At 47.2% G+C, this 24,632-nt stretch overlaps 1 protein-coding gene across 9 annotated transcripts; it reads right to left on the reverse strand.

The window, feature by feature from the left end:
• Positions 1 to 977: 977 nt before the first annotated feature.
• LOC101691709 (cytochrome P450 4F3) lies at positions 978 to 20,432 on the reverse strand. 9 transcript variants are annotated; one of them, XM_045082410.1, is made up of 14 exons: positions 19,744 to 19,939; positions 17,694 to 17,838; positions 17,428 to 17,496; positions 15,614 to 15,758; positions 14,428 to 14,481; positions 14,208 to 14,335; positions 12,234 to 12,355; positions 11,246 to 11,516; positions 9,348 to 9,414; positions 9,033 to 9,162; positions 2,284 to 2,417; positions 2,122 to 2,186; positions 1,850 to 1,932; positions 978 to 1,442 (listed from the first exon to the last, which is right to left on the reverse strand). In XM_045082410.1, exons 5-14 carry the CDS (start codon positions 14,459 to 14,461, stop codon positions 1,265 to 1,267), a joined length of 1,212 nt encoding a protein of 403 aa, XP_044938345.1. In that variant the 5' UTR covers positions 14,462 to 14,481; positions 15,614 to 15,758; positions 17,428 to 17,496; positions 17,694 to 17,838; positions 19,744 to 19,939; the 3' UTR covers positions 978 to 1,264. The 9 variants fall into 9 exon arrangements, 8 of the variants coding, with proteins under 8 accessions (XP_044938345.1, XP_044938323.1, XP_044938340.1 ...); XM_045082388.1 differs by lacking the exons at positions 15,614 to 15,758; positions 17,428 to 17,496; positions 17,694 to 17,838 and adding an exon at positions 20,319 to 20,432 and having other exon boundaries at positions 19,744 to 19,941; XM_045082405.1 differs by lacking the exons at positions 17,428 to 17,496; positions 17,694 to 17,838.
• Positions 20,433 to 24,632: the final 4,200 nt, after the last annotated feature.

A 24,632-nucleotide genomic window follows, 5' to 3' on the forward strand; every position in this document is an offset into this window, starting at 1 on the left:
AATATATACATATTCAAATTGCACTTTAAATGATCTCTCTCTTTCCTTTAGTGACTGGTTAAATTCCTGGACTGGAGAAAGATTTTGGTCAATTATCAAAGTTTTGGGTTTTTTTCAGGCTTCTCTTTCTTAATATAATATTAACCTTATTTTGTTGTCCTTTCTGATGTCTTCCTGCCTGGTGCCAAGACTCTTTCACTGCCATAACTTCCAGCCAACAGATAATTCTTTCTACTCAAGGAGGTTCACATATGTTGTCTACCTTGGATTGGCAGCCTCTGCTTTGGTAACTCCTATATTAATAGGTTTACTCCTATTTCCAACTGACCAATGTCGACCCAAAGGTAAGGACATCTCTATGCCCCTATTCAGCAGGAAGAAGTTACAGAAGAGAAGCCTTCCATCATCAGCAACCTTTTAGGGCAAGGTTTGGAGCAATCTTGCTAAAATCCTTAGCAAGATTTTAGGGCCAAAACTTGGGGGTGGGGGTGATGTGGGGAACTAAGGCAGAAGGAAATATAGATAAAATTAAATTTCTTTATGACCTGCAGCCCATTGGCAAATACTTCAAGCAAGCAGAGTATACATTCCTCCAGGAAACACCCAACTACCTTAATATTAATGCTCTGCTAGAGAGAAAAAAAAAAAACCTTAGCTTGATAATACGTAAGCCTCTAGTATCCTGCGACTCTTTACCATAGGAAACTCAACTTGGAAATTTCCCTTTATCTTTACCTCCCCCAAGTCACAAAGTATATAATCACTTGCTCCTCACAGTCCCGGAGCAGCAGTTCATGTCCCTGTGCTTTAATAAAATCACCTTTTTGCACCAAAGATGTCAAGAATTCTTTCTTGGCGGGGGGGGGGGGCTCTGAACCCCAAACTTCAAACCACATCATATGGATGGAGGGCTGGCAGGAGTCTGGAGCCCCCTTACCAGGTGTTGAAATGAGAGAGACCACCTGGAGAGGCGAGAGTTTTAGCATGATTTTCTTTGTTTTATTTTCTATCTGTTGATTGGAAATCTGGAGTAACCACAGGTTTGATTCTGGGAGAACCCCTAATCAGCATGGGGCCTGTAGTCAGCTGGAAAGGCTGTCAGGGTCTTGGGCTCAGACATCAGTCTCCCCTCCACTCCGCCTCACCCATCCCTGCGTGCCCACAGGTCCTGGCGCCCCCTGCTGGCTCTCGGTGAAGCTCGGACAGAGGAGATGACACAGTTTCATTCCCGGGAATCCTCAAAGTGAGGCGTGTAGGGTCTGGGTCACCGGGGTGCCGCGCTCAGCGGCTCCACGCGCAGCCAGAGTCCGCCCTCCGCGCGCAGGATCAGCTCCGGCTTCCTGCGCGGCTCCTCCTCGCCCGGCAGGACCCGGAAGCGCAGTAGCGTCAGCGCCAGGACCACCTTCATCTCGGTCATGGCGAACGTCTGCCCAATGCAGTTCCTGCGGGCACCAGTGGGGGCTCTGACTCGCCAGGGACCCCAGCAGGCCCCATGGTGCCCAGAACCTGGTCCGGGACCCTTTGCCCCGCCCGCAGGGATGCAGGAGGGAAGCAAACCATGCCTGGGACCCCCATGTGGGCTTGCCTAGCTCCGAGCTTGGCTCGGACCCCAGCCCTGGACTCAGGCCAGGGGACAGGGGGAAGGGGCGCGGCCCACACCGTGGACCCCTCGTTGGACCTACCCTACCCCCACTTCCCAGACCCTTACCTCTAACCTCTGAGGAGGGGAGAGAAGGAGAGCCATCCTCAATTTCCCCCTTTCCCGCCACCCCAAAACCTTGTCTGGGATCTCGGTCCCAGACCCCTGCCCCACCGCCCCATCCCCACCTCGGTTGCCCCCTGAGCTCACCTGGGCCCCGCAGAGAAGGGAATAAAAGCCAAGGGTGACCTCTCCTTGATGTTTTCTGGGTCAAAGCGAAAGGGGTTGTATACCTAAGGGTGGAGAGAGGCAGGGCTGCTGGTTGAGGTTTCCCAGGACAGCAAGCTTGGGAGAGGCAGACGTACGGTGGGGGGAGGTGATGTTTGATTTGCCAGGTCAGAACCCTGCGCCCTCCCCTAGGTTCCCCTAGGGGAATTGACAAGGAGGAGGGTGTGCTCTGGGTTTGGGGAGGGAGGCAGCACCTCAGGGTCTGGCCACACAGATGGGTTGTGGTGGGTCCCAAAAATACTAATGAGGCAGGTAACACCTGTGGGAGACAAGGAGCCAGTCAGGAAGAGTTTCCCCCTGCCTGATGGGCCCCTCTTCCTGCCCAGGAGGCTCCTTCCCCCTGAGGTTGTGGGCACCTTTGGGGATGACCCGGCCATCTGGGAGCACAATGTCCTGGCTACAGCAGCGGGAGATGACTGTGACTGAGGGATGCAACCGCAGACTCTCCTTGATGCACATGGTCAGGAAGGGCAACTGGGTCATGTCGTCCCTAAGAAAGCACCCCCAACAATTATCCACACAGCAAAAATATGCCCCCATGAGATCATCTCTCCCTATACCAAAATAAATTCCAGGTGGATCAAATATCTCCAAACTCACTGAGTTCTGTACATTAAACATATACAGCTTTTGATATGTCAACCACACCTCAATAAAGTGGTTTTTTAAAAGAAAAAAGAAAAACAGCATCACAGAAGTAGAGCGAAAATTTAGCTGGGTGTTTCTAGAAGGTTTTCTGAACAAAACACAATACTCAAAAGCCAACCATAAAAGGGTTTACAGATTTGCATAAAAATTACATACTGTTTATTGCGAGAGAACAAAATCAAAAGCCAAACAAGTAAGAAACAACCAAAACACAGCCAAAGTTCTATCATGGTATTAGAGATACTAGCTAATGCAATTAGATAAGAGCAAATCTGAAAAGTGGGGGTAAATGTGTCATTTTTGGCAGATAGTGATTCTATGCTTAGAAACCACAAGAGAATACACCAGAAAATTTTACAAACATTGAAGATAAAGTAGGGGGTTGGATTCTTTTTCTCTGATCCCCTTCAAATGGTGTGGTGATTTCAATTTTTAACAGCTGATATTGTTAAGTAGTTCAAACTGGAAAACTATAAAACACTCCCCTCTGACTCAACACCATTCATTTCCCATTCTCACAGTTTGCCTACGTTCTTATTTTTTATTTGTCCTTTCAGAGTTACTTTTTGCATTAAAAAATTTTTAGAGTAGCATACTATATGTTACGCACACTGCTCTGTATTTTTTCATTCAACAGTAGAGCAATCTTCTCTTGTATACTTCCTGAGATTTGTGTCAGGAATAAAGGCAGCCTTGGGACACCTGGGTGGCTCCATCGTTAACCATCTGTCTTCGACTCAGGTCATGATCCCAGGATCATGGGATCCAGTCTTGCACTAGGCTCCCTGCTCAGCAGGGAGCCTGCTTCTCCTCTGCCTGCCTCTCCCTCTCCCCCTGCTTGTGTTCTCTCTCAGTGTCTCTCTCTCTCTCTCTGACAAATAAATACATAAAATATTTTTTAAAAAAGGGCATCCATATTCTGGAACTATAAAATAATTTCCCACAGTTTCCTCTAGAGCTTTTAAGACACTTTTATTTTTTATTTTAAATATTTGCTTCCATCTTGATGTTATCGGTTACAAGACATGAGGATCAGGTTGAATGAACTTTTCTCTGGGTAGCTCCCCAGTTATTCCAAGAGCTTTTTTTTTTTTTTTTAAGATTTTATTTATTTATTTGTCAGAGAGAGAGCGAGCGAGCGAGAGCGAGCACAGGCAGACAGAGTGGAAGGCACAGTCAGACGGAGAAGCAGGCTCCCTGTGGAGCAAGGAGCCCGATGTGGGACTCGATCCCAGGACGCTGGGATCATGACCTGAGCTGAAGGCAGCTGCTTAACCAACTGAGCCACCCAGGCGTCCCTATTCCAAGAGCTTTTAAAAAAAGATTTAATATGGGACTCCATACTTAGCATTTACTATGTCCACTGGACACAAAATTCATATGTATATTAAAAAATTAGTTTGCCATGTTGAAATAATAATCAATTAGAAAAGATAAAGATTGATGATGATGATATAAATACCTGGATTAAGCTTAGCCCCCCCCCAAAAATACAGAGATTGAAATCTGTATGTTCCAATGAATTTTAAACTTCTCTTAATAAAAATAGAAGATATGGGTCTTCATATCTTAACCCTAAGATACAGAAGTATCTTAATTTAACAAAATATGGGTTAATTTAACAAAATATGCATAAGAGACCTGATTTTAAAATTTAGATTTTATTAAAAGACTAAAGAATATTCAGATATCCAAAAATGGGAGTATTCCTGCCACAATCTAGGATGGTATGTGTTCAAATCATGAAGTAATCCATTTCTACAAGTCAATCATATATTCACCTCAACCAATAAAATATATTCAGTTCAAGTGAAAATCTACCAGATGTCTTTAGGAACTTGATAACCTTACTCCAAAACATTTCTGGAAGGATAAAAGATCACGAAGAATTAGGTCAATTTAAAAGGAAAAGATTAGGGGGCACTTGGGTGGTTGGTTGAGCATGTAGCTCTTGATTTCAGCTCATGTCAGGATTTCAGGTTGTGGGGTCAAGCCCCATGTCAGGCTCCACACTTAGCACAGAGTCTGCTTAAGTCTCCCTCTCCCTCAACCCCTCCCCAACTCTAAAATAAATTAATAAATGTTTAAAAATAATAAAAATAAAGATGAAGGGGTGCCTGGATGGCTCAGTCAATTAAGCATCTGCCTTCAGCTCAGGTCATGATCCCAGGGTCGGAGGATCGAGCCCCAAGTCGGGCTCCTTGCTCAGTGGGGATTCTTCTTCTCTACCTGCCACTTCCCCTGCTTCTGCTCTCTCTCTCTCTCTCTCTCTCAAATAAACAAATAAAATCCTTTTTTTAAAATGTTTAATAAAAAATAAAAATGAAAGATTAAGGAAGAGAAACTCACTCTGCCAGACATTAAGACCTACCACAAAGATGCAGTGATGAAACAAACACACAGTGTGGCTCTGCTGCAAGAACAGGAAAGGAGACTCATGCAACAGAGAATGTGAGTAAGTGAAGCCTTACCATCTGGTAAGGGAAGCGCACAAAACCCTATAATAAGGACAGACAGTAGGGCTGTGAAAGAAAGTTTAGACAAATGTGTCTCCATAAAAATTAACCAAAAGTGCTCCCTCAAAAGTCAAAAGGCTATCTTTTGCAACACAAGACAGAAAAGAATTATTTTTAAGTGAGTCATTATAAGTAAATATGAAAAAAGGGAAAAACTCAGAGAAACAACAAAAAAGGTGAGTACCACTCACATAAAGTGAAATACAAATGGCTCATCAATGTGCACAGAAGAAGGACCTGAATAGACATTTTTAAAAGAGGACACATGGATGGCCAACAGATACATGAAAATGTGCTCAAAATCACTAATTATCAGATACATGCAAATCAAAACTACATTAAGATCTCATCTCACACCTCACCACTGTTAGAATAGCTATTATCGGGGCACCTGGGTGGCTCAGTGGGTTAAGCCGCTGCCTTCGGCTCAGGTCATGATCTCAGGGTCCTGGGATCGAGTCCCGCATCGGGCTCTCTGCTCAGTAGGGAGCCTGCTTCCCTTCCTCTCTCTCTGCCTGCCTCTCTGCTTACTTGTGATCTCTCTCTGTCAAATAAATAAATAAAATCTTTAAAAAAAAAAGAATAGCTATTGTCAGAAACACAAGAGATAATAAATGCCTATGAGGTTGTGGAGGAAAAAGAATACTGTGCGCCGCTGGTGGGATTGTAAATTGATTCAGACACTGTGGAAAACAGCATGACGTTTCCTCAAAAAAATTAAAAAGCAGAACCACCACACTATCTGGGTAGTCATCCAAAGAAGATGAAAACTCTAACTCAGAAAGTGTATTGACTATGATACTGTAGGTAATCACACTGTATTGCATATTTGGAAGTTGCTAAGAGAATAGGTCTTAAAAGTTCACGTGACAAGAAAAAAAATTCCATAATTTCATATGGTGACAAATTTTAGCTAGAATAATTGTGGTGATCATATGCAATATAGACAAATATCAATTCATTTGTTGTATACCTAAAAGTAATAGAATGTATGTCCATTATACCTCAATATTTAAAAATTTTGGGAGTAGCCCCCCAAAATGTGCAAAAGATGTTAAGACTCTTAATTTAAAGAAACATTCCTAAAAAAGAGAAAATATGAAAAATTGGCTAAGATTTAAAAAATCTTGGGGGCGCCTGGGTGGCTCAGTTGGCAAGGCAACTGCCTTCAGCTCAGGTCATGATCCTGGAGTCCCAAGATCAAGTCCCACATTGGGCTCCCTGCTTAGTGGGGAGTCTGCTTCTCCCTCTGACCCTTCCCCTTCTCACACTCTCTCTTTCCCTCTCTCATTCCCTCTCTCAAATAAATAAATAAAATCTTTAAAAATAAAATTCAATAGAATAATAACAAAGGTAAAGGTATGAGAAATCTGGAATCATCAACTTCAGTGGACAGGAACAGATTTGCAGTAGCTACTAAAATGATAAAAACTTGGACTGTCTTTGACTCAGCAATTGCCCTTCCGGAAATTTGCACTGGAGATACATTCACATGTGTAAGCATGGGTCAGTGTTCACAGATGTTGACTACCCCATATTTATTTTATGAAAAGATTAGACACAATCCAGGTATCCATCAATGGGAGAGGTTTAGATAAATTATGGTAAAGCCATATGGTAGAATATTACACAGCAATCAGAAAGGAGGAACTAGAGCTCTGAAGTCCTATCACACACTGCAGCACTGCAGGCTGAAAGGTAAATCAGCACAGAGATTCTGGAAGGCAATTCATCAATGTCCAGTATAATTGAGAATACTAACATGAGTGACCTCATAATGGGGTAAACCAAGTAAACTATGGGCAGCTATGCAGAACACAGAAAGAAAGAGCCATAAGACTCATGTTGAGTGAATGGAACAAGTCACAAACTGTATGTATATAGAAATGCAAAATGTGTTAAGGACAAAAAGATGAGAGAGAGAGAGAGAGAGATGACAGATAGAGATGATAGAGAGATAGACAGATGTATAGATAGACAGTTATGGAAAGACACATGATAAATCAATGAATCTAGACATCCCTGGGGAGAGAGAAGGAGATTCAACTGAGGAGGAGAACGTCAATGATAACTGTAGTCTCCTTCATGTCTCAGGGCAAGAACTTGTTCTCATCATGGTTTTTGTAATTCAAAACTCTTTTCCAACAGTTGTGTTTTGAGGAAATGAAAAGATCTCAAAGACGCTTTGCTAATGTGTAGGCCTTAATTCCCATTGGCAGGGGTAGGGAGATAGTTTTCTTGTAGGTATAAGGATAGTCATCTTCTGGAAGGACACACAGGAAATCATTAACAGGAGTTACTCCTACGGTGAGGATTAAGAAAAACTTCATTTCTATTATAAACCTTCTCTTTCTTTTAAAGATTTATTAATTTATTTGAGGGGGAGAGGGAGGCAGGGAGAGAGAGAGAGAACCTTAAGCACATGTCATGCTTAGCGTGGAGCCGGACACAGGGTTTAATCTCACAACCCCAAGACCATGACCTGAGTGAAAATCCAGAGTTGGACATTTAACCGACTGAGCAACCAGGTGCCCTGATTATAAATTCTCTTTTTATATACCTTTTTTTTTTTTTACCAAGTGTATAGTTTGTTTTTTTGTTTTTGTTTTTGTTTTTTTTTTGAAATCTTGGTTGAAGCAGCATAAAAGTGTTTCTCTATTCTACCTCACAGGGCTGCTATGCTGAGTGAAGGCATGGCATGGAAAATGTTACCTACAAGATGCCTGTCCAGTCCAATGCCTGCTCTACATCCCCAAGACCCTGGCCTGACCCAGGCCTCAAAATCCCCTCCCCGGTCCCCATGCTACAGCTTGTCCTCTCCAGTATGTTCTCACACTAGCCCTAGAAAGATCTTCCTGGTACCCAGATCTGACCTGTCCTCCTCCTGCTGCTCAAATAATCCCCGCAGTTCCCCCATTGCCCTTGGGTTGACAATTGAGGCCATTGACATTGATTCTAAAGTCTCCCACAACCAGTCTCTGCTACCATTCCCCAGCCATGTCACCTCACCATGAGTCAGTGTCTCTTTCTCTTTTTATTTCTCTCTCCCCTATGTCTCTGCCTGTCTGCCTCTCTTTCTCTTTCTCTTTCTCTTCTCCCTCCTTCCTTTTCTCCTTCTCTCTGTCTCTCCCTTTCTCCCTCCTTCCCCCTCTCTTCTCCCTTTCCCTCTTCCCTTCCTCTACTCCTCTTCACTTTGCCCACTCTGTCTTCTTGAACTAACTGCACCCTAACTACACCCAAATATCTACCAGTCGTCACTCAGCAAAGGCGCTCTCTCTACCCTTAGACTTGCCTCTCATACTGTCCACCACCCTAGTCCAGCTTATGTGGACCAGGAGTGTCCTGACCTGAGATAATTCTCCCACAAGTCTGGAGCTCTTGGAAGACAAGGGCCAGGACTGGTCCTTCTTGGGTCTCCAGCACACAGAGTGAGCTAAGATGAATTGGAGAAGGTACAGAACTGGTAATGGAAAGGTAGTGTGGCAGTGTTCTCTGAATGGAGGCTGGATGGATGAAGGTGCTGGTATTCCTGGATAAGAATCGAATGATTTTAGAACCACGTATCCCCTATGAATCCTGAACTGAACAATATGGAAGGAATTAGAAGGCAAGAGAGAAGCAAACATTTAAGGATTGAAGATGTTAAGGACAAAAAAAAATTGATTTAAGAGAGAAAAGTAAGAGAATGGAATGGAAGTTCACTTAATGAAAATGTACTAAGTGGCATCATTGGCCTTCAGACATTGTCACTCTTCTGTCAGCAGCCCAAATCTCTCAATTTCCCCTGCTCTCCAGACTGGGCACAGACCCTGACTCTGAGCTTTGCTTCTATTCTCACTAAGCAATAATGACAGAATTAACCAAAAGATCCTTCCCCTTCCCCAGCTGGGGAGCAAAGCCAAAGAGAGGCTCAGGAACAAACCATGATGTCCTGCACTCACCATTCAATCTCTTGAGGCTCGCGGTCCCTCAGGAGCTCTTGCACCTCCTGCCGACAGCGCTCCTGGTATTCTGGGTGCTTTGCAAGGTTGTACAGGACCCAGGAGAGGCCACTGGCTGTGGTGTCATGGCCTGAGAAGCAGCCAGACAGGCTTGGGTCTCTGGGCTTGTTCAGCACCAGAAGGTGGACAGCGCCTTTAATTAAGGCCCCCAGGGAGGATGGGGTGGGGTGGGCTGGTCCAGGGCCCACCTACCAAGTTCCTGGGATTGGACAGACCCCTGCCCCACTCCCCATAGTCCCACACTGGGATGCTCACCCTCAAACATGAAGGTGTCAGCCTCTGCTCGGATGTCCTCATCTGACAATCGTTTTCCATCTTCATCCTGGAGAGAAATAAGACACACCCCCACACACACCAAATCACATCAGCTCTGAGAGCTCCTGAGCCTAACCTGAGCCAACCTCTGAACCTCTACCATCCATCCAGAGACCCAAGCCCACCCTGCATTCTTACACCTCCTTTGTTCACTATCCCCAGAGACCCCACACCACAGCCCTCCTCCCAGGCCTCTTTACCCCGTCCTTTTTCCCTTATGGGAGGAATCAATGATTCATGAATATTTTCATGTTTCTAGATGATGAAAACTTTCTGGGAAAAAAGTTACTGGCAGGGGCGCCTAGGTGGCTCAGTGGTTAAAGCCTCTGCCTTCAGCTCAGGTCATGATCCCAGGGTCCTGGGATTGAGCCTCATATCGGGCTCTCTGCTCAGCAGGGAGCCTCCTTCTCCTCTCTCTCTCTCTCTGCCTACCTCTCTGCCTACCTGTGATCTGTCTGTCAAATAATTTTTTTTTAAAATCTTAAAAATTTTTAAAAAAAAGTTACCAGCAACCTGGATTTCAGGAGATTGAATGACAACTTCCCTTGGAAGTTGGAGATTGAGCATTGCTCCAGAGACATTTGCTCACATTCTAGGATAGTAAATCCAGAGATTCCTCATCTACCCTAGCAATAAGCCAACAGAACCTACAGACATTGCCTTCTCAGTGAAGAGGACTTGCTTATACTTATTTTATTTTATTTTATTTTACTTTTTCAGTGTTCCAAGACTCATTGTTTATGCACCACACCCAGTGCTCCATGCAACACGTTTCCTCCTTAATACCCACCGCCAGGCTCACCCATCCCTCCATCGCCTCTCCTCCAAAACCTTCAGTTTGTTTCTCAGAGTCCACAGTCTCTCATGCTTTGTCTCCCCCTCCGATTTCCCCCAATCCACTTTTCCCTTCCTTCTCCTAATGTCCTCCATGTTATTCCTTATGCTCCACAAGTAAGTGAAACCATATAATTAACTTCCTCTGCTTGACTTATTTCACTCAGCGTAATCTCTTCCTGTCCCGTCCATGTTGATACAAAAGTTGGGTATTCATCCTTTCTGATGGAGGCATAATACTCCATAGTGTATATGTACCACATCTTCTTTATCCATTCATCCGTTGAAGGGCATCTTGGTTCTTTCCACAGTTTGGCGACTGTGGCCATTGCTGTTATGAACATTGGGGTGCAGATGGCCCTTCTTTTCACTACATCTGTATCTTTGGAGTAAATACCCAGTAGTGACTTGCTCATACTTTAAAACTCTCTCTCTCTGTCTCTCCCTCTCTCTCTCTCTCTCTCTCTCTCTCTCTCACACACACACACACACACACACACACACACAGACGAAGAAGGGGCAGATGTGTCAGCAGTCCTTCATAAATTCCAGGATTAATAATGTAGGGTTACTGCTCCTGTGATGGAAGCATGGATGCATGTACACATACAAGCATCCTGTAGGTCTCAGAAGAATTTCAGAAAGAGGAACCATGCCTACAAAGTAGCCTTTCTGTCTACTCATACTTTTGTGAGCAATAAATGCGCTTCTCTGATCTAGGGTTCTGGTATATAAATACACACACACACACACACACACACACATGAGCCTACCTTATTAAGTAGCGTAAAATCTCAGGCCCATCCCACTGTCAGACTTAACAGTCCACTGTAGGCTGCATTCCACATAGTCTTCTCTAAAACATATCCCTAATCCATCCCTCCCTTCCTCAAGCAGCTTCCATGGCTCCCCATTGCCCTCTGGATCAAGTCTAAGTTCTTCAATCTCAAATTTGAAACCAAGGTCTATTCTACCTCTTATATTTAGATCCCAGTGAAACACACCTTGGTCAGCAGGAGGACATCAATGAAGTCCAAAGTCTTGGTCTTGGCCTTGGCCTCGAGGAAGTCATCAACACCCTGATCGGGGAGAGTGCGGCGTCGCTCCTGAATAACAGCATCTGTGAAGTTGTGCACCAGGCGGCAGGCTCTGCGGAAGCGCTGTCCATCTGGAGTGAGGTAGTACAGGAAGTCCGTGTGCAGGAGGATCTGCTGATGCCGTTTTGCCACGAGGGCACTGAGCTCTAAGATGGCAGCAATATATTCACTAGGCTTCCTGCAGGATGAGGACATGAAGGGGGCAACAACTTAGCTCACCTCAACACTGAGAAAAGGCCTCCCACCAGAAGCTGGGAGCTACATCCCATCAGAATACTGAATATCAGAAGACAGATTGTCCCACAGGTACGTGGTGGGGATGATCCAGGAGACTTAACTCTCCAGAACTTCTCTCCCTGATTCCCATTTCTGTGCATGCCCCAGGCACCCTATCCCAGCTGAGACATTATGCATTTCTCCTCTCTCTCCATACAGCTCAGACTTTACCTTCTTTATGGACCAGGGCCTCTCCCTATTCAATACCATCCACCATCTACACAGCAATTGGTCTTCCCCAGAGTCAGATGTCCAAGAACAGCTTTGACCATGACCCTCATTAAGTCACCGCCTTCCATGATATGGAATGGCACATGAATAAAGTTCATATGCTTTTGTCTGCATCTTGAAAGTCCTTAAGATGCAGTCCCACCCAACTGCTCCACCCTCATTCCCAAGGTGGCTCCTCACTGTGGCACATGATTTGCTCATCGTGGCCCCTTGTCCTTTATCAAACATTTCTAACTACCTGAAAGTATCACCTTTTCTCTTTCCCTTCCTTGTCCTTCAATGTCTACTTCTGATCCATCTCCTCCAGAAAGTCCTTTCTGATTGTGCTGATCAGTGTTCCCTTCCCCCATCTATGGCTTATGTTCACATTCCCAGGGCAGAGACTCACTCCTGGCAATTGCTGTCAAAACCGAAGACACATTTCTGCAGACTGTCCAGGGTCATGAGGCTAATGTGTTCAAACATGTCCAGATGGTTGCTACCCTCTGACACCAGGCGCTTCCACTTGGCCTGGAAGAGAAGGAGGAAAAGCTGGGGCTGGAACTTGCCTCCCCTGAAGCCCTCTCCAACACCAGCCACCAAGATGGAATCCCCCAGACCCAGCCTCTTGGCCCCAGGCACCCATTCTCAAGGAGGATCTGGATAGAAGTAGAAACTGTTACTATTAAGGCCCCAGGCCTGGGAGTCCGGAGACCAGAATTCAAATTCTGGCTCTGCCTCCCATACTCTATGTGCCCTTGGTCAATTCTTGCCCTCTCTGGTCACCACATGCCAAAGCTTCAGTAACAGTTAAGATGACTTGCTCTGATGAATAATAAACCAGGTTGGAATCCCAGCTCCACTTATTAGCTCATGTGCTAGCTGTGTGAACATGGGTAAGCTCCCTAACCTCTCTGAACCTCATTTTTATCACTTATAATGGACAAGATTATCTCTACCTCAGAAAGTTGTGAAAATCAAATGAGATACCATATGCTGTGGAATGTACACATGGATTCTGGTGTAGAGTAAGTTCTGAATAAATGTTGATTTTCATCATTTTAATTGTTATAAATTAAGAAAAGGTAGTCTGTGGATAGTCCTGGGGCCCTGAGTACCCCTGCACATTCTAGTTGGTATGCCAAAGAAGTGCAAGACCTTGATGTTCTTTACTTGAGCCATTTCTCAGAATTGTTTGCAGCAAACACCCTTAGTGATAAGGTAATATTTCCCTCTGGACAAATGTCAGACTTCCTTCTAATTTCCTAAAAGTCAGGGAGTCCCTAAACTTAGTACCCCTGCCCTGTCATGTGACATACTGCATTAACATTGAAGCCCACCTGTGTTGGCCTCATGGAACTTGGTGACTTAGAGAAAAAAATGCAATCAAGAAGCATGTGTGCTTGCTGTTCTATGAGTAATAAACCATCCTTTGTCTCTGAAACAGGAGTCTCCTGTCTTCTGACAGAATCCACAAAATGATACCAATCTCACTCCTCAGCTTGCAAGTATGAAAAAAATCCCAGGCACTTTGCAAAACCCCAACCTTCTTTTCTTCACTTCCCTATAGCCACACCCTCTGCAATGTGATTTTTCAGCAATTTCCATTAAGAGGTGGAGTCTTTTTCACTACCTTTTGATTCTATGCTGGTCTTTTGCCTTGCTTTGACCAACAGACCATGGTGAAAACAATGAAGTGATCTTCCCAAACCTAGATCTCAAGAGGCATTGAAACTTCCTCTCAGCCTCTTGGGACCCTGCCTCAGCCATGTGAACAAATCTGAGATGCCTTCTGGAAGGAGAGAATCACATTAAAGAAAGTTCAGTTGTCTGAGCTGAGACCATCCTAGATCAACCTGCAGCCAGCCAAGCCCCAAACATGTGAATTCCCAGATCTGCAATGTATATACCTGACCCACCGCTAGTCAAAGGTGTAACCTTTGATTAAGGATGTGACCCCATCCATGTCCAGAAGACCCTGACAACTAACTCATAGACTTGTTAGCACTAATAAATCCTCATTGTTTGAGAACACTGATTTTGAAAGTGGTTCATTATTAATTCAGTAATAACTAATGTATGATGCTCATGACATTCACCTGTGTCTCAGGTTCCAAGGCGTCTTTGCAAGGGAAACATAAAAACTTCCAAAAACCTTCCAAGAACCTACTGTGTGCCAGGAACATGAACATATTACATTCTCTTTCCCACCCTGCAATGTGGGGACCATTACTCCCATTTTACAGCTGAGAAAATTGAGACTCAGAGAGGAAGAGCAATGGCCCCAAAGCTAATCTAGAAGAGCCAGGATTCCAGACAAGATGTCACAGAGCCCCCATCACCACCAAGACTTCAGCTGGGACCTTGGGTTCAAGAGACTCACATGCATGACATTCGCAGTGCCATTGAAAATCTTCACATAGGGCTTCAGGATGTTGAAGTGGAAGGCAGGTGTCAGCATGCGGCGGTGCCTGCCCCACTTGTCACCAGCACTCAACAGGAGCCCATCCCCTAGTAGAAACAGCAACGAGGAGTAGGCAAGGGCAGTGCCTTCTTTTGGCCCCCGAGGTTGTCCCCAGTCCCCTGTACCCACAGTTACTCACCCAGCCAGGGTTTCATGAAGCTGTAGAAGACCATGTCCTTGGGTGCGATGGCAGCTGACAAGAAGGGGGACCATCAGGGTTCATAAGAGGGGAAGGGGAAGTGCTTTGGTTTGGGGGGATAGAAGCTGCCACCAGGGGTCTCCATACCCACTCTAAGCCCAGTGTGGCAGGAATGGAAACAAGAGCAGAGGAAACAGAGAAGTGGAGAGGTGAGGGGAGACCAGACCAGGCTGCAGCACAGAGCAGAACAAAGGCAGAGCCTGCAGACATAACCCCATGTACATAGATGCACCCTAACATGGCAAAAAAAAAAAAAAAAAAAAAAACACCCCACCATAAATTGACATGGCTTCTACCTGGTCCAATTTGTTCAAAACACCCAAACACAAGTCAGCACTCCACAAAATGCCTTTACAGAGTCCTAGGACACCTCATCTGTCCCAGAACCCCTGACATCTCCTGCAACAACTGACATAGCCCCACCATGTGTTAACAAATCCTAACATGAAACATTGTGTATAACACACATTGACAGGATGCAATGTGCTCGGACATGGACCCAAAGTCAACTTGATACAACATCAGCATGCCCTTCAGATGGCCTCAGACAAGACTTAAATATGACCCCACTAATGTCACAGCTGTGGACTAGGTATGACACAGACATATCCTAAGACAGGCTCTGGACAAGACTCACAGGAAGCCTCAGCATTTCTCAGAAGAATTCTGGGTCACGGACCTCAGACAAACCCCAGACATGGCCCAGACATGACAGGAGAACCGGACATCTCAAAAGGCATCTCGGACAAAAACCAGACAGAACCCACACATGTCTCAAATATCCTTGGCCACAGTCAAGCCCCAGACATAACAAAGGGCACCTTCACTGGATAGCAGGTATAACCATATACCAGGCAGGTATAACCAAGCGTAATGTACACCGGCTGTAACCAGAAGGCAGGTGGAAACATAAATGTCACTAGACGTGGTCATACAGCACACACTGCATAATCACACCCTAGGCATGAGCACACATGACTGTGGGTCTGGCCGGTGGGGGTGCAGGTGAGACAGAGACAGAGGCATCTCTGCCAAAGCCCCTCCTATCTGCAACTGGGTCACCAGCTAAGCTGGAAGCAGCACAGAGACCTCAGCAGTGAGTAAGCCATGGCCATGGTGTGTCTACCTGGAGCAAAGAGCACGGGCTTGATGCAGGTGGGGTGGAAGATGCGGATCACCGCATTCCAGGGACCCACCCACCAGCAGCACACATCCCCATAGGTGCTTGCCAGGTCCTGTGTGTACAGCAGACCTTCCTCTGAGCTCTGAATCTGGAGAGGAACAAAGAGGGCCCAATTCATGCTCTTTCTAGGTGGCCATAGGATAGAAGTACATGCAGGACAAAGACCCAGACCTGAACCCCATGAATACCCTTCGGCAGCCCAGCCTCCTCCTGGGATCCCTCCTCTGTCCATCCATATGACAACTGGGGTCCCTTGGTTACAAGAACAAAAGGGGTCTTTCCCCATTTTGTATCCTAAACATAAGAGAACTGAGGCTCTGAAGAATGAAGTTACTTGCCTAAAATTTCCCAGGTACTAAGTGCATTCCAGAGATCTAAGCCCAGGTCTGTCTGAATGCAGAGTCTCCATTCTTAGCCACGGAATTGCTTTGAGCCTCAAAAGAATAGCTCTGAGAACCTGTACTTGCCAAGACTAAACAATCAGATCCACAGTGATTAAATGAAAAATTTGGACACTTAGGTGGTTCAATCAGTTGAGCATCTGCCTTTGGCTCAGGTCATGATCCTGGGGTACTGGGATTGAGTTCCACATCAGGCTCTCTGCTCAGCAGAGAGTTTGCTTCTCCCTCTCTCCCTCCTTCTCCCCTCCCACCTGCTCATGCATTCTCTCTCTCTCTCTCAAATAAATAAATAAAATGTATTAATTAATTAAAAGTTGATCCTGGGATGCAGGCCAGGAAAATTAAAGGGAATTCTTCAACTTTTCCTGTAACTGTTCGGAATACGGTCACTTTTCCACAGGGCTTGAGATTCTGGGACTCATCTTTACAAGAATGAGAGTGAAGCTATCATAGTGGGAAACAACAACAGCAACAAAAAAAATGAAGACAGATTTTGATGATGTTGTTTGAGACCTTGATCCCGCCATACCTGAAGACAACATCCCTGGATTTCACTGTAAATAGGTGTCCTTTCTTTGATTGGACCACATAGGATTGAGTTTCTACCACTCACAACTGAAAGAAACTCTGGTATCCAGAGAGAACAGGGTCAACCAGAATTCGGGTGTTAAAAAGCCAGGATCTCTGTCAGATGCTGCTCATTTCCCTGCTCAGTCTGGTCTGTCTGGAGGTAGAGGAAGCAGAAGACAAGGAAGGGAGCCAGGCTGGAGTGGGCTCTCCTCAGGGAGGTTCCTGGGGCCTGGTGCAGGAGGGCAATGAACTTGCAGTGGACAAGCTGTAGGCTAGGGTGGAAGGAACCAACCCACCAGAATGTCTATGGATGTCACAGAAATAGCAGCCCAGGTACTCCACCAGATGACAACCCTCATTGCTCTGGCCATGGGGATGGGTGAGAGTGAGACCAGGCCCAGCAGGGGAACTCGGATGCTATCAGTGTGCACTGCATCACTCCGCCCTGTCCTTTAAAAAGATTTTTGGTCTTGGGCACCTGGGTGGCTCAGTGGGTTAAGCCTCTGCCTTCAGCTCAGATCATGATCTCAGGGTCCTGGGATCGAGGCCCGCATCAGGCTCTCTGCTCAGCAGGGAGCCTGCTTCCCCTCTCTGTCTCTGTCTCCCTACTTGTGACCACTCTCTCTGTCAAATAAATAAATAAAATCTTTAAAAAAAAAAAAAAGATTTTTGGTCTTTTCCCAGGTCCAGTAACTCCTCCTCCAGGAAGTCTCCTAGCCTGCCCCAACAGAGGCCTTGATTCTCCTCTGGGATGCCACAGCTCTCTCCCTCTGGCCAATTCCTTACCTCATCAGTTAGGGAATCTCTCTGTCTAGATCCATCTCTTCAAGATTGGGGTTTCCTCCAGGACAGAGCCTTGGATTGAACAGTGGAGGGAGGAGAGGGAGAGAACGGGGTTGGCAAATACCAGAAGGGAAGAGGAGGATGGCTGAGAGAGAGGAGGGGAGGAGGGCCCAGGGACCTGCAGGGGCTGCAGGGAAGCTTGGAGACGGAGGAGTTGGAAGCCCTGGGGTATGTCAAAGCACCCACCACCACAAGCTCCACATGAGTACCTGAGACGCTGGTGACACTCCGGACCATGTCGGGGTGGCACAAAACGACCAGGGGCCAGATAGGACCCATCCACAACTTGAGCCCCTGGGTATAGATGGCCACGTGCTGACTTACGACCCTCAAACCCTGCTCCGTGGGGGGGGCCTACAAGGAAACGGGGGCCGTCACCTCCCCAGAAGGAGCCACAGCAGGTGTCCCTGCAGCCTCTCCAGTGGACAGAGTGTCCAGATTCTGCCTGGATGGAGGGAACCTCTGCCTTCCCTCTGGAGACAGGAGGGTCCTAAAGGCCTCTCCATGTCCCAAGGCTGCAACCCAGGTCACAAGGAGAAGACACACTCTCTGCCCACAGAGAGTCTGACCATGGCGTGAGAAGTGAGATTCTTCTTCTCCTGGGAGTGATTCCAACCTCAGCAAGGTTCCCATGGGGGAGGTTTGTGGTCAGCAGAATGGCCTCAGGACTTGTACTGGGGCTCATTCCCACACCCTGTCATGTCCTGGCCAATCCACATACCCCCAGCTCCCACACGGTGAAGGGTCTCAAGACATTCCAGCCCCTAAAAGACCCCAAGGGACAGATGTATCTCTGCTCATCACTCAGGAGGGTAGCTCCCACCTTTGAGTGCCTATTGCCTGGCAAGGCTGTGCATAGAGCATCCTCTATCTATCTCTTTATCTATATATCGCCCCTGAACTTATGAACTCTGATCAGTTGTGCCCTTTACGAATGAGGAAACCAGGCCATATCCCCCAAATGGAGAACTGGGGGCATGGTTAACTCCTAGAGATGCATTCTCTTCAGTCCCTCTCTGTCCCTCCAGGATACCCCATCCTGGCCTGACAAATCCTCTCAGGTGCTACAGACAGGTGAACAGAAAGCATTTTCACCTTTCTGACGGCTCCTTGCTCCCCTAGGAACCCTGAGGCAATTATGAGATTGGTCCAGAGAGGGAGAGTGACTCAGCTGAGCTCACACAGCCAGAAGACCTAGAGAAGAGTGACCCAGACCAGCCTCCATGGCCAAGCACTGGAGGGGGGAGTATAAACAGTAAATTGATAACGTTCCTGCTATGCCCAGGGTTTCTTAAGAACATTCTAAGACCCAGAATCTCAGGCAACCTACACAATGTGTCCCAGAATGTCCCGTTCCAACCTAAGCGATAAGCAGTAAAATCACAGGAAATCCTTCCTCCAGCCATGGTTCTCATCCTGAGCAGTGGATGCGTGCGGCTAACTGCTCATTCACGGCTCATCATGGCCTTGACCATGGCAGGTGATTGCAAATTTACCGCCTATGTCATCAAACACTTAGAGTGTCTGTTGTATATCAGCCCCTGGGCTGGGCATTCAGGTGTCTGCTCCCCAGAGCAACTATCTAGTTGGATAGGTGGAAGATAAGTAATTGGACAATTAACTCTAATTAAGCATAGCAGACCCAAAAGTTGACCAAAAAGTTGACCAAAAATCAACATCTGGGGTGCAGGAGAGTGGTCAAAGAAAGCTTGTGCAAGGGGAAGTGAGCAGTTAACTTTATTCAGGTTGGGTAATGGGCCCATTGGGACATCTTAGCAGGGAAGAGGAAGCTGTCCTGGGAAGGGGTATGGGTGGGAAGCTAGACCCCTGTGGGTCAGGGTGGTGAGGTCATAGCCAATACCTGTAGGGAAGTGAGCAGACACAAGGAAATGGGCCAGGCAGGGGGTGGACACCCCCCCCTTCCCATACAGCACCCTTGAAAAGATGTCCAAGTTACCTATGAGCCCTGCGAGCCCCAGGAGACTGTGCCTGTGCAGCCTGCCATGGGAGCCCTTCAGAGGGACATTAATGTAGGGAGGAGAGGCAGGAAGTGGATGAAATGGAGAAAGTTGGGAGGGCAAAGATATGCAAATGGCCTGGGATGGCAGAGTAGAAGAATGAGTGCGTAAAGAGGAGCTCCGCTAGCCTCCCAACTTCTTCCCTGGCCCAGACTCCAGCCCAAGCCCTGATCCCCATCCCAGATCCTTCAAGAACTCCAACCTCCCTGATCCCCCAGACCCATCTCCCACCCACACTCACCAGCCCAGGTGACCCCAGAACCAGTTGCGCCTCGGAGGCTGCGGGAAACACCGGAGACGGCAGCAGATGTCATGCAGTCGGTAGCTCCAGGTCAGGATGCGGGCCAGCAGCCAGGCGGCCCCAGCCAGCAGCAGGAGGTGCCACGGGGAGGCTGCCAGCTGCCCCAATCCCAGCCAGGACAGGCTCAGCTGTGACATCCTGGGACAGAGGGAATAGAGGGTGAGTTCCTAAGACCCAGGGGTGAGCTCCCCGGACTGCTCACAAACAGACCCAGGCTGAGAGGGACAGGGACAGCATGGGAGAGACAGGAAGGGGCAGAGAAAGTGAACACTGGGAACTGAGCAAACTGTGGGGGGGGGGGGTGCGTTGCCAAAGGGGGAAGAGAATCAGAAGAATTCCAGAGGAAGACGTAGAGTAAAAGGGAGAAAAAGGGAAACAGAGACAGAGTGAAAGATAGTTAACCTCCCACTGGTAGCCCCTCTTAGCCCAGGACAGCTGTGCCCTGGATTCAGCCCCACCTGGGGCAGCATCCTTCCCCACCCCCACACCCAGGGCCAGGATACCCAGCCTGGTACCTTCAGTCAGGAGCAGCTTAGCCACACAACCTCCTCTCTCTCCTCTCCTCTCCTCTCCTCTGGGGAAGTCTTTGCCTCTGGCCCCTGACCTAGGGGACAACACTGCCAGGGGCCAGGCTAAGCCAGCCAATCCCGCCTGTCTGCTTTCCTCCTCCCCACCTGGCAGTGGCCCAAATGGTGGGTGGGGGAGGGGCACTTCAGTGTTATCAAGAGAGTTTGGGTGCTGGATCCTCAGAACTCAATGTGCCTCCCACGTGGGGTAAGGGGTGAGTTGGGGGATGGGCAAAGGTGACACTGGGCGCCCAAGTTAACAGCCACCCCTGCCCTTTCAAAGTTGGGTTGCAGCAGGTAAAAACTTGTGAGTTCAGGTGTCATGGGAACAGGATTAGGCCAAATCTTGAGAGTTCAGGTGTCATGGGAACAGGATCAGGCCCAAAACTTAATCTGGGGCTCCCCTCCATATGCATGAGTCAGGGGGGTGGCCTGTATTAGTTTTTAGCACAGAACCAGGGAGCCTCTGGCCTCTGGACTGCCACCCTGGCAGGAGTTCAGTCCTGCCTCCAAGCAGCCCAGGGCCTGGGCTGAGACATGACTGCTGGGGCAGGAACAAAGGAACCGGCCTGGCTAGGGATTACCTGCATCAGATTCAGGGGGTCAGGGGCCCAGAGAGAAGGGTGCACCTGGGGGTGAGGAGGTAAGGCTGCAGGGGGTCAGGGGGCCAGGAGAGGATGTGGCCAGACAGAGGAAGCAGAGCTGGGAGACCCTGCGTGGAGTTCTGCCCTATCCTGGCTGTGACTGTGAGCTGTGCCAGCACCCTTGGACTCAGTCTTACCATCTGGAAAATGGAGGGTGGTCCGATGAGGGCCTGAGATTAGGACAGAAGATAGTTCCACAGGAAGATAGAAAGGATCAGAACGCTCCAAAAAGACAGGCTGAAGAGAAAGGATTGACTCTAGTATTTGTGCTGCTGTGTGCCAACACTCCAATAAATTAAACCTACTCTTGCAGAAGACTGTGTGTTAAGTGTGCCTACTGTGTGCTGGGCACCTCAAAAAGTATGCCTACAGTGTGTTGGAAACTCTACATGAACTGTGCTTACTATGTGTCAGGTACACTATATAAGTGCTCCCACTGTGTGCCAGGTACTCTCTACAAATCCTATGTATGCCCGGTGGTCTACCTAAAGCATGCCTACTGTGCGCTGGGTACCCTCCCTAAGGCATGTCTCCAAGTGCTGGGAGCTCTAACTAAAGCACATTTTCCATGTGCTAGGTACTTTATGTAAAGTGCACCTACTGTGTGCTGGGTGTTCTATGTAATATATACCTACTGTGCGCCGGATGCCCTCATAAAGCACACCTACTATGCGTCAGGTGCTTTACAGAAAGTGAGCCTACTCAGCAAAATACTTTACATGAAACATGCCTACTGTGTGCCAGGTACTCTACACAAAGTGTACCTGCGATTTGCTGTGTACTTTACATAAATCAGACTACAGTATGACAGGTGTTCTATATAAAGCATACCTACTGAATGCCAGACATACTACATAAAGAGTGCCTACTGGGGTATGTACTAGGGGCTCCACATAAAGCATGTCCACTGAGTGCCAGGTACTGAGCACAAAATGTTCCTTCAGAGTGCCAGGTGCGCTACATAAAGTAATCCTACTGTGTGCCAGATGATCTGCCTATGAACTAATGCTTCACCCTGTCCTCAGCTTCTGAGCCAGTGCCCTGAATCAGGAAGAGAGACCCAGGAGATGACATCCACAGGAGGGAGGTAACCTATTTAACAGCAGAGAAAACTGAGGCTCAGAGAGGGCAAGCCTCTAGCCCAAGTTGCAGAGCTTGAAGGAAGCCAGGTCTGTCATATTTCCCAAGCCCAAGCCTTTCCCCTCTGCCAAGCTGCTCCACACTGTTCATAAGGGACAATGCCCTATGAATCCAGGGACATTTACATGGTGGAATCTCAGGCAATGAGGTGACCCAGAAGGAGAATTCTTTTTTTTTATAATTTTTTATTTTTTTAATAAACATGTATTTTTTATCTCCAGGGGTACAGGTCTGTGAATCACCAGGTTTACACACTTCACAGCACTCACCATAGCACATACCCTCCCCAATGTCCATAACCCCACCCCCCTTCTCCCCACCCCCTCCCCCCAGCAACCCTCAGTTTGTTTTGTGAGATTAAGAGTCACTTATGGTTTGTCTCCCTCCCAATCCCATCTTGTTTCATTTATTCTTCTAGAAGGAGAATTCTTAAGACACTCCCATTGCCCAGTAGATTATCCTCTCACATCCAGGATGCATCAATCAATGGAACTAGTGCTCCCCTCTGGGCTCCTTCCTTGGTCTTGTCCAGAACTGTCTATGGGGTGCTCTTAGGTGAGAGAGGACATGAGGGATTGGGGCTCCTGGCAAAGCTACTGAGCAAAGAATGGGGAAAGAGTCCTCCTGACACTGGTAGGATGCTGGTGATGCCCCCAAACTCTCCCCTCTCCCATGGGCCAAGAGTTCAGGCGACTAAAGCCTGAACTAAAGCCCTCGGTGGAGTGGGTTGCAACACCCCCACCTGCCTGCTTTTTCTTCTCTCCGTGGAGGCAGAGCAGACTACCCCTTCTGGCAGGTCCATCCACAGAGGGATCAGGAGGCATGGCCAGAGTACGCTAATCCAGGCAGAATCCTGGACACACAAGAGAAAAAGCCCTCAAAGCCCAGGGGCTCTGCTCACTGTGGACCTACTGTGTGCCAGTAGTGAATGGGCAGTTACAGCAGGAATGGCATTTGCCCCCATGAGCCATGATCTTGTTTTAAGCCCTGTAGATCTATTCACCACTTTCCCCCACTCATTTTACAGTTGACAAAGCTGAGGCTGAAAGCTCTTTGAGTGATTGATTCGTCCGAAGTCCTACAGCTGGTGGAGACTGGCTGTGCACCAGGCAGCCGCACTTCACCCTGGGTTCCCTGAACCACCGGGCAGAGCTCTTTGCATCTGCACATGGACATTTCATTAGCACCACCTCCTAAAGTAGCAGGAATGATTTTAAAAGACAAGAATCTGCTTAATTTTAAAAGACAAGAATCCACTTATGCACATAAGTGTGGTGCATAAAGAATGGATCTTGCAACACTGAAAAAAATTAAATTAAATTTAAAAAAGAAAAAATTAAATTTAAAAAAATGATAGTGCACATAAAACACATAGGACAGAGGAAGGGCTGAGTAAATGCCTGTCACTGTTATTGTTTCTGTTGTTGCTGTGTAATTATCCAACAGCCCTGCAATATCTCATTCACGAGTTTGTTGTTTTGGGGGGGTTTTTTGTTTGTGTGTTTGTTTGTTTTTACAGAAGAGGAACCAGAGGTTCAGACAGGGGAAGCAACTTGCTCCAGCCCCACAGCTAATTAGGTAAATATGACAGTACAGGTGACAGCAAAGCCTTGCACACAGTCAATGCTCAGTGACTATCTGGGAATGAAAGAAAGGTTTGCAGCCGTGGACTCTAAGGATTGGCTACTCAAGGTGGTCCTCAGACTTCCACCATAGGTATCACCTGAAAGCTGGTAGGAAATTCAGAATCCTGCACTCCTACCCAGAAATATTGACTCCAAACTGTGTCTAAGTAGATCCTCAGGAAAACTGTATACACGTCTTCGAGTTTTTAGAAATGTTGCTGTAAGACAGGTTGCAGGGATAGAGAGGAAAGGCTTCACTTCTCTGATTCCCAGGGTTGGCTTTTTTTTTTCTCAGTTTTAAAATAAGGAGAAAAATCTAAATCTCCAGGGGCTGTCCACACAACCATAAGTTTTTGAACATCTCTTCTGTGTTGAGCATATTTTAGACACTTGAGATGCTGCCGTGAGCACAATGGACCCAGTCCCTGTTTTCAAGGGGCTCACATTTTGTGGAGATAAAGACAGTGATCAAACAAATGATCAAGAACATATCACGTAAGTGATGTGCCAGGGGTCGGGGTCCCACCTTGTGCCAGGCAGCAGGGTGAACAGAGATCTGAAGGAAGAAGGCGAGTCACCAAGGGCAAGTATGATGTAAAAGATACTAATGCCACACAAAAAGGCAAGTGGATTCTTGTTCTTTTGACGCTAGGGCTAAGATCACAGCAGGTAAGATCACAAAACTGACCAAGGTCAAGGTAGGCAGCAAAATCTGGCCTCATATTGAAGCCCTATGTAGGTGTTGAACTAAGGACTAAAACCCCAACAGGTCTCTGCAGTATCACAAAGGCAGAGTCTATCAGACCAGGGCTCCCCCTGTTTCCCAAGGCAGAAAGCCTCAGGTGGGGTCTTTC

Source organism: Mustela putorius, unplaced genomic scaffold, assembly GCF_011764305.1.
Source record: "Mustela putorius furo isolate JIRA1106 unplaced genomic scaffold, ASM1176430v1.1 tig00000095_pilon_pilon_pilon, whole genome shotgun sequence".
NCBI lineage: Eukaryota > Metazoa > Chordata > Mammalia > Carnivora > Mustelidae > Mustela > Mustela putorius.